Source organism: Ipomoea nil, unplaced genomic scaffold, assembly GCF_001879475.1.
Source record: "Ipomoea nil cultivar Tokyo-kokei standard unplaced genomic scaffold, Asagao_1.1 scaffold1043, whole genome shotgun sequence".
Classification (NCBI taxonomy): domain Eukaryota; kingdom Viridiplantae; phylum Streptophyta; class Magnoliopsida; order Solanales; family Convolvulaceae; genus Ipomoea; species Ipomoea nil.
Window position 1 is genome coordinate 10,452,857 of NW_017617471.1, and position 10,271 is coordinate 10,463,127.

A 10,271-nucleotide genomic window follows, 5' to 3' on the forward strand; every position below is an offset into this window, starting at 1 on the left:
TATATATATATATATATATATATATATATATATATATATATATATATATATATATATATACACTTGTAACGGAAAGCAATAATGTTAAACATAAATATTTAACCGTTACACAATCAATCCTCATAATGTCCACAATAATTAATCTTTATAACAAAACACAATTTCCATTGGATTTTAGGCTGCTAAAATTAATTTCAACTGAAACATTAAAATTGGTCATCATTCATCAGAGTCCTGACTCCTGAGCAGTAAGCTCTTCATGTACAGTGAAGTAACCAAGGAGATTAAAAAAAATCCTAGCTAGGGGCTTATCAATTATCATTAAGCAAATCAGCTGCACAACATTTTGATGGTCAAATTAAATCTCTTCAGAACTACCTGAGTTGTTGAGAGCAGAGTTATCATGAAATCCAAACTAGAGTGGACTGGCATTTGTGCTTTGATTATTGTATCTAAATGAATTAGGACAGGAAGAAGATTGAGTCTTGATAAGAGGTACTAAAGACTGAACAACATCTGTCATCAAGGGACGATAATCCGCTTCGGTTTGTACACACATTGCAGCAATAGCAGCTACCTGTTAAACAAAATGCAGTATATATAAACTCTATAAGCAATATAATGCTACATTTTGTGATGGGAATTGAACAAAATTCCAAGTAACCTGGATTAGATCCTTGAGAGAGTATTGCCCTTTTAGTGCTGGATCAACCATTTCCACTACTTTCTCTCTGTTTGTAAGTCTTGGAAGTGCCTGCAAAAGTACACCAGTATATATATTGGGGTTATTGCTAGCAGAAACAAGTTTTTGAGAGAAAAAATGTAATTCAATCCACACCCAGGAAACAAGGACATGTTCTCCAGGAGGCCGCCTTGTATCGACTGGCACGCGTCCCGTCAAGAGCTCTAGAAGGACTATGCCGTAGCTGTAGACGTCTGACTTCGTGGTAAGTTTTCCCGTGGAAGCATACCTATTGCATTATCAAAAAATAAGCTCAGTTGGTTCTTTGATAGAAGATTGTGAGTAAGGACGCAGGATTGATAGCTGTAATGTTGGAGTTACACCCAATGTGGTGAATACCATGGCAAATTATACCATGGACCAGGGTCTACCTTCTATTGTGAACCTTGGTCCAAAAATAATCTCCAGATCATGTACTTGCCATTAACAAATTCTGTACATGCAGTTAATTATGTTTGTATGTGTAAACAAATTGAAGACACATCACATAGTAATTATAGACACATAACGTGATAAGTTGATAACTACATACACGTAAATTGTTAACTGCAAGTACAGAATATGTTGTGTATGTAGTTATCATTGTTATGTGTATGTAATTATCATGTTATTTGGCTACAAAAATTGTTAATTGCAGGTACAAAATTTGTTAACTGGCACGTCATTTTTGGATCAGAGTTCACAATACAATATGAATCCTGGTCCATGGTATAACAATTGGGACACCATATAGTGGTTCTCTCACCTAATGGTCCCTAAGTCACCGTGATTTACCACATCCATAAATCCTGTAGAGCCGGGATATGCGTCCCGGGACAAGTGAATTGAGCAAAAAATCGTGGGATAGTGTTTTAGATGTGGCATTTAGTGTATGGAAAGGGAATCACGTGTTTGGATTGATTGTTTGTTTTGTTAGGAGTAAGCATTTGGATCTAAAGAGCAAAGAAAATGACAGTAGAGCGGTGGCTGCGGTGTGATGGGGACTTTAGCCTGCTGAAAGAAGAAAAGAAGTTACCATATTTAATGAGCAATGGGTAAAAGAGAAAGATGGCACTCACTCCGGGGCCAAGTATCCAGTGGTCCCCAAGACGCGAGTGGAAATCAAACCGTCAATCTTGTCTGAACCAATCTTTGCAAGCCCAAAATCAGAAACCTTAGCCCTAAAATTGTGGTCCAGAAGGACATTAGTGCACTTGAAGTGGCGGTGGATGACTGAGGGGGCAGTGTGGTCGTGCAGGTACTCCAGCGCCCTCGCACAGTCCAGCGCTATCCTCAGCCGGACGCCCCAATTCAGCACGGCGGCCGCCGGGTGGAGATGCTGCTGCAATGAGGCGTTGGGCATGTACTCGAAGATGAGCAGCCTGTGGCGTTGATCCGCGCAGTAGCCCAGAAGTTGGACCAGATATGGGGACTGTAAACGGCTCAGTATATCCACCTGCAAAAAAAATAGTTGATCTGAACTCAATTCAATGCAACAGTGACAGACAACAGTGTACTCTAGGATTGTGAAAGAAGTACGTTACGCACCCGCACTTCAGTTGGTTCTTGGCTGGTAGATTATGGGTAAGGAGACAAGATCCAGTCTTGACAGTTATATTGTGAAAGTTACACCTATTGTGGTGGGCTCCTTGTGTATATCAGACACTGTTCTCTCACTTAATGACAGTTTGAGTCAAGTCATTTACTCATTTACTATCCTGGGCCGGGATGTGCCGGACAAGGACACAATATCCAACTCTGGAAGTCACACTGTGGGAGTTACACCTAATGTGATGAGCTCCTCATGGACACCAAGCACTGATTTTCCCATTTAATGATCACTTGCGGTAGTGTCATTTACCTATTTACTATCATGTCGGGCTGGGATGTTTTGGACAAGGACATATGATCCAACCATAGCAACCACAATGTGAGAGTTACACCTAATGTGGTGGACTCCGTGTAGACATTAGACACTAGTTCTCCCACTCAATGATCTGAGTCACCGTTATTTACCTATTTACTGTCTAGGATCACGGCTAGAAATTATGGAATTTCCGACCACCTGAAAGTGATCTTAAATCAAGTTGAAAGCAAAAAGTGGTCGGAAATAGCAACAAAGGTTTTTCCGGATACCAAAAGTGGTCGGAACAAGACTTTCAACTTGATCTTAACTTGATTTAAGATCAGGTGGTCGGAAATTTTATAGTTTCCAGCAGTGGATGTGTTGGGCAAAGACACTAGATCTAGCCCGGGTAACCATAGTGAGGAATTATACCTAATGTACTGGGTTCCTTATAGACACCAGATTTTCTTACCTAATGACCACCTGAATCACTGTTATTTACCCATTTACTATCCTATCATGCGGGATATATTGTACTAGGGTTTGAGGCTAGGGAATTGTCTTTTGTGGAAAAGGATTGTGAAAGAGATAAAGATGGGAGGCAATAAATGAAGTAGCTAGTTATTACCTCTTGGCGGAAAGCGCGTTCCCATTGCTTGCCTTCCCTCTGCAACACCTTAATCGCAGCCACAGTCCCATCTCTGAGGACCCCTCTGTACACCGCTCCATACCCTCCATTTCCTATAACATTTGCCTCCTTGAACTTCTCAGTAGCCGCCTCTAGCTCCTTGTATGTGAACACTTGTATCCCTCTCACTTTAGCCTGCGGTTCACGTCCCACACTGCTTCCATATAGGCACCCACCACTCCCATCTCCTAATATATATTAAAACAAATTATATATTACACTAGAAAGTGATGAATTATATATATTTTTTTGGATTTGTGATGTCACTGTTGGAAATTATAGAATTTCCGACCACCTGAAAGTGGTCGGAAATAACAACAAAGGTTTTTCTGGATACCAAAAGTGGTCGGAAAAGGCTTTCGACTTGATTTAAGATAACTTTCAGGTGGTCTGAAATTTCATAATTTCCAGCAGTCTGTGTTATTACATACCTGGGCTGGACTTGATGTTAATGGTGCTATGGGAAATGAAGAGGCAGTTCCGGTTGTTAACGACGCCATTAGTCTCCCCATTTCCGCCACCGCCGCCTTTCGCTGATTGCAGGCGGCGGAGCATTAGAACCAGGAGGAGAATTGCAACGAGGAGGATGATAATGATGAGGGGAATGACTATGAGAAGAATGGTGGTCGGAGAAAGAATGTCATGGCGGCGGTGGAGGGTATGGGGGCGGTGGTGATGGGCTGATAATGGTGAGGTTGCATGAATTTCAGTGCTGCTGCGATTAGTTTCCATAAACGGAGAAAGAAATAATGGAAAAAGGTAGAGATAGATAGAGAGGGTGGATGAGAATGGAGGGTGCAGTTTAATATAGTGTGTGAGATTTTTTGGAGTTTGATTTTATCTTTAAATTTTGGATGGGTTGCTGGGAGATCAGGACATTGTCTCTATAGCCACATGAGAGTGATCAGTTCCCTTCCTTTAAGGTCATATTGTCAAACTACTTTATATGCATGGCCAAGGTCATGACAAATACTTTATATATATATTCCCTCCATCTTTTTCTATCATACATCATACAATAGTATTATACTAGTATATAATTTATATTATATCTGATCTCTAGCTTTTAAATAGTTTTGAACTTTGATAACATTTTGTGTTTCATAACATTTATTTCAAATTTAATGAGTTATAGTAATTAATAACATCCATGCATGCATTCAAATCAAGTATAATGAGTTTGTGATATAATTTGTTCTTAACATGCACAACGTGAATGAATTGAAGTATGTTTATCTTGTCCCACAACAATATTTTATACTTTTTTGTGAAATGATGGTGTCAAGTGGGTTATGTCGTGCTAATATGACTCAAACTCACATGGATTACTAGGCTAACACTAATGTAAGTTGCGTCATGCCAACCCATATTATAATGTGTGTCACGTAGGTAGCTAGGTCCGGCTCACATCTTTTAAAATACAAACTCAATTCGGTCCACTTTAATATATATTAAAATATTAAAATTACTAATTTTTAAAAAAGTTTTAAGTCTATAATTTAGAATATATACTTTTCCCTTTATAATAGTTAATATAGTAATAAGGTTTAAATTGACCATTTAACGTAACTTGAAAATTTAATTAGATCACCGAACAAAAAAAATGTGCAATTAGACCACTAAACACTCCAAATGCATGCAATTTCACCGAATAGCAGGTTACCATCAATTTTAGCAGGTTACTTGCTTACGTGGCAACTGAGTTGACATTTTTAATAATTTTTAGATACTTTTAATAAATTTTAATAATAATTTAAAAAAAAGAGTAATTTTTTTTAAAGACAAGGTTTATTTTTTTATTCAATTCTTTTGCATTTTTATTTAAATTTATTGAAAATTATTTAAAAATTATTAAAATTGCCAACTCAGCTGCCACGTAAGCAGGTAACCTGGTAAAATTGATGATAACCTGTTATCCGGTGAAATTGCATATATTTGGAGTGTTCAGTGGCCTAATTGCACCTTTTTTTTTTTTTTTTTTTTTCATTCAGTGGCCCAATTGCATTTTCAGGTTACGTTCAGTGGTCAATTTGAACCTTATTCCATTAACTAGTTTTTTACGCGCATTGCGCGATTGAGATAATGCCCAATATTTTTTTAATAAGTAATTTAAAGTATATCAAGACAAGATTGAATTAGAATTGTTCATGCATAGATTATTGAATGTTGAATTTGCGTATTTAAATAGGTAATTCTAAGTTTACAAATACAAGATAATATAGCTAAGATTGATTATAATTGTCAATAAAATAATTCTATAGGTATAGTTGAAACCAAATACGGGACATAAGGGAGAGCAAATAAAAATTAGGGCATAAAATATTAAATATATACTAATATTGAAGAGATAACGGCTGATTACCAAACAAGGAAATTGTAAGGTAATTTCCCACTTCAATTTGTTGTGTGATTTGAATGCTCTTTTTGTCAATAAATCCCCCAAGTAGTTAATATGATTGGCTTAATTATATTTTTTTTTATTTTTTAAACAATTATTATTATTATTATTATTATTATTATTATTATTATTATTATTATTATTATTATTATTATTATTATTATAGCTAATAAAATTACAAAATTACTTATCTTATTTAATTTATTGATAATGAATAATTTTTTTGAATAAAGACATTGTAGACACATAATTCTAAATTAAGGAAAGAGTTAATGAACAATTTGGTCCCTCAATTATTAGCGAACTGTCAATGTAGCCCATCAATTGCTTATTCATCGATTTGGTCCCCGAAAATAATTATTTTAGTCGATTTAGTCCCTCAGGCCGTCTTCCATCGATGGCCGGAGGGACTAAATCGACTAAAAATAATTGTTTTCGGGGACCAAATCGACGGTCGGAGCGACTAAATCGACTAAAAATAATTATTTTCGGGGACCAAATTGATGAATAAGCGATTGAGGGACTACATTGACAGTTCGCAAAAAATTGAGGGACCAAATCGTTCATTAACTCTTAAAGAAATGTATATGTCTTATTTTTTGTTGTAGCTACTAAATTATTATTTAATTTAATAAGAGTAAAATAGAGTACTAATTATGCCAACTTTGATTAGGATTGGGTTCGAACCTAAGACCTTTCTTATTGAAATCAATAAGTAAGTTAACGGTGAACTAACAGAAATTAACGTAAAAGATAATATTTAACGGAAAAGTTAACAGATAATCATATTCATTAAGGATAAATTAGGAAATCTTAAGGACAAATTAAAATTTGATCAATCTGAGCCATTCATTTGATTAAAAAATTTGACCGCCATTTTTTCTACCCATTATCCGGTGAAATTGCATATATTTGGAGTGTTCAGTGGCCCAATTGCGCATTTTTTTTTCTATCCATTATCTGGTGAAATTGCATATATTTGGAGTGTTCAGTGGCCCAATTGCGCATTTTTGGAGTGTTCAGTGGCCTAATTGCACCTTTTTTTTTTTTTTTTTTTTTTTTTTTTTGTTCTGTGACCCAATTGCATTTTTCAGGTTACGTTCAGTGGTCAATTTGAACCTTATTCCATTAATATATAAAGGTTCTTGTAATTCATTACTATAAGTATGTGAATCTTTATATTTATATATATATATATATATATATATATATATATATATATATATATATATATATAAGGTCTTAAGATCAAATTTACCTTGTGTATAAAGTTTTCACAAATCTGAAATTCAAAAATTTCTCAAAAATAGCTCAATAACATAATTATTAATCCAAGAAATGTAAAATCGGTTTGTTTTCTCTAAGGGTGATAAGAGCATATATATATAGAAAGTAGAAACACCACTCGTGAGAAAGAACCTCTTTATTATTCAATAATTCAAATTGTATTTGTACTAGTTCAAATCCACGTCCATTTGTATATGGATGGATTGAGCTGAGGCCTCATGTGCGTGGAGTTAATATGAATAATTTAAAATTTAATGGTAGATCCATATCTGTTTTTTGATGAATAATGGTTAGTGGTACTTCATTCTGTCCCTTGTGTTGTTATCACTATGAGGTCTAGTCTTTGTCTAGTTATCAGGGAAAATTTGGAAGTTTGTGCCCCTTTTCTTGTCTTGGATCCCAAATTATTAGTTGATTGGCCCAACTTATTGTCTGTCCATATTTTGTCATATATACATGCAGTAGCTACCTGTTATCTCTGTGACTTTGTGAATTATGATAGATATTCCTAGGCATTCATGTCATAATTATTGTAGTTGGATATTGTGATTCTGATCTTTATGTATTGCAGTTGCAACGCAGCTTCTATAACCCGGGTAGCTCAAGTGGAAAATGAAATCTCTTTATAAAGTAGAATTTTAAAACGACTCTCATAAATTACAAATGGCGATTCTTTTTGGATCAGCTCCCGTGTTTCCTGGAGCGGGATTAGTCGGGTGAGTCTAAACTGTTAAATAGACAGAGAAAGAGAAAAACTTGAACCACCTTATAGTTTTTAAAAAAAAAAAACAAAACAAACAATCACAGCTGTAGCATTACAATAAGCTCACAACTTAATGGGATCCGCAAATTAAGTTGAGCTTAAATTAGTCAATGGCTGCCCTGGATTTATGTGCACCCTCTAGATTTGGAGTATTTCATTCTATGATGATTTGATTTCCATGAAAATTTCTTGATTTTTGAGCACCATTTAGATAAGATAATATGGGTGGTGGAGATCTTAAAGAGATCTTGTTTAAAGGATGTTTTGAAAACTTGTTTCTTAATCTTGATTGTTTTCCTATTCATGTTAAAATGAGAAGAAGGTTCTACATACAATTTTTATTTCTAGATTATAACTTGTACATTTGGAGTATTAACATTGTTTTATTTTTATTTTTTTATTTTTCTTTATATGACTATAAATGTATATATATATATATATATATATATATATATATATATATATATATATATATATATATATATATATATATATATATATATATATATATATATATATATATATATATATATAAGAAACATTTTGTATAGTTTTTTAAAGTTAATTATTAGAGAAAAATAAGTAAAAGTGATCTGAATGAGGGAATAAAAGGGAATGCGGCATTGAAGTAGGTATTTAAGGAAATTAAAAGAAAAAACCATCGTACAACTTTTATTAGGTTTTAACGGTTCGATTTTACAAGAGTCAATCTTGGTAACAATTAAAAGATGAAGGTGGTATGGAAGAAATCAAAGACCAAAAACCTCATTTTCCCAAGTTTATAAAACTTTTGTTAAATTTTTCAGTTCCATACAGTCATGGATGATAAGAGCTACTATTGAAGAGTGAAAAGTTGTTATTGGAAGATCGATTTCAAAGACGGTGTCAACCATTATAAAATCATTTAAGGACTAAAAATTGGCATTTAATTACATGACTAAATATGCATGGGATTTTACTTGCATTATTTTAGGCGAAACACACATCGTCCAAATACGCGTTGTTTCAATAAAAATCAAGTTTAAACAAACATCAATTTGGATAAATATACGCTATTTATTCATTTAAACTTCTATTTATTTATATAAATGTCACCATTTTTTTTTATAAACATTGCTAGAAATGCTTGATTTTCCGATCACTTTTTTACCACCAACAAAAATGGTTAGAAAAAAGTGATTTTTTTTAAAATTTTTCGTCAAAAAGTTAAACTGGACGAAAATATTTAATGGTGGTCGGAATTTCTGACGGAGGATTTTTTGGATCCCAAGTGGTCAGAAATGTGATCGGTATTTTTTTTTCTTCAAAAATCAGTAATTTTTGACCACTTTGTGGTGGTCGAAAAATCGACTATTTCTAGTAGTGAAACCTAAATTTTCATTCGTTCATCGTTTTGTGAGATGAAGATTTATTTTCATTCCTAATAGGAACAACTATTCTTATATGATCATTTTCCATGTGTATTATAATCTATTTATTTATTTTGAGTCTAATTCCAGTTTACAACTAAACAAAAAAACCACTTTACTAAAAAAATCATTTCATTTAATTTATTAAAAATTCTAATTTTCATTTCAGATATCAAAAGATATTAAATCAATTCTCACCACTTTTAGTTCCCATCAATTAATCTATAAATTAAATCCGCAGGCCTGCAGGTATCCTTCATCGAATTATATCAGTTTGGTCTTCATCTAAACTTTCTATCAACAAAATCATGTCACACCAAAAATACAAACATTGGTAAGTGTTAATAACGATGATGAATTGATGATGACCAAAATGAAGCAATATGTTGGTTTAATTTGGAGATCACAATTCACAAATATCACACCCAACAAGAGAGGGATTTTGTTACAAAGCCTTATAAGAAGTAGAACTCTCGTCACATGTTATAATTTTATTGATAAGAGGAAAAGATGACAAATTATTATACTGTGGACCATGGTCCATATTGAAAGGTGGACCATTGATAAATAGTTGTTTTTAGTATGCTGAAAACTTATTTTGAATGTACTGAAAGTTCAGTATACTAAAAATGAATTTATATGTCAGTGGTTCACAATATAATAGATGAATAAAAACTATTTCTGGATGAATCAAGAGCAAATTAAGGGTGTGTTTGGTTGATGGGTTTTGCCCATAGGAATGAGTATGAAAGTGATTGTTATTGTTTGATTGATAGGTTTTTAGAACACTACTATGTGTTTCAAATACCCCATCAATTTGAAAAATTCATATCCAAATAAAATAAGGGTTTCATGTCCTTATCATTCTCAAGCACTACTATTAGTAATCATTCTCATTCCACTCTACTATCAAACATATTAAATACTTTCACCAAAACCCATTACCATTACCAAGTATTTGATACCCATTCTGTTTCTGATTCCCATGTGCGAACCAAACACACCCTAAATGTTATCATCACTTGATTTGTTCGTAGTTCCAGTAATACAAAAAGATGGATGGGGTAGTCAGTATAGTGTTGATGAAAGGTGTGAATATGTAGCAGATTCTTAGTTACAAAATTAGCAAAGGGCCAAAGAGGGGGCAAACAGCACAACC

The 10,271-nt window shown here is 33.7% G+C and overlaps 1 protein-coding gene across 2 annotated transcripts; it reads right to left on the reverse strand.

The window, feature by feature from the left end:
• Nucleotides 1-335: 335 nt before the first annotated feature.
• Nucleotides 336-4,184, reverse strand: LOC109181001 (serine/threonine-protein kinase CDL1). 2 transcript variants are annotated; one of them, XM_019330749.1, is made up of 6 exons: nt 3,687-4,184; nt 3,196-3,440; nt 1,801-2,177; nt 839-971; nt 665-754; nt 336-577 (listed from the first exon to the last, which is right to left on the reverse strand). In XM_019330749.1, exons 1-6 carry the CDS (start codon nt 3,985-3,987, stop codon nt 416-418), a joined length of 1,308 nt encoding a protein of 435 aa, XP_019186294.1. In that variant the 5' UTR covers nt 3,988-4,184; the 3' UTR covers nt 336-415. The 2 variants fall into 2 exon arrangements, with proteins under 2 accessions (XP_019186294.1, XP_019186293.1); XM_019330748.1 differs by having other exon boundaries at nt 3,196-3,443; nt 3,687-4,183.
• Nucleotides 4,185-10,271: the final 6,087 nt, after the last annotated feature.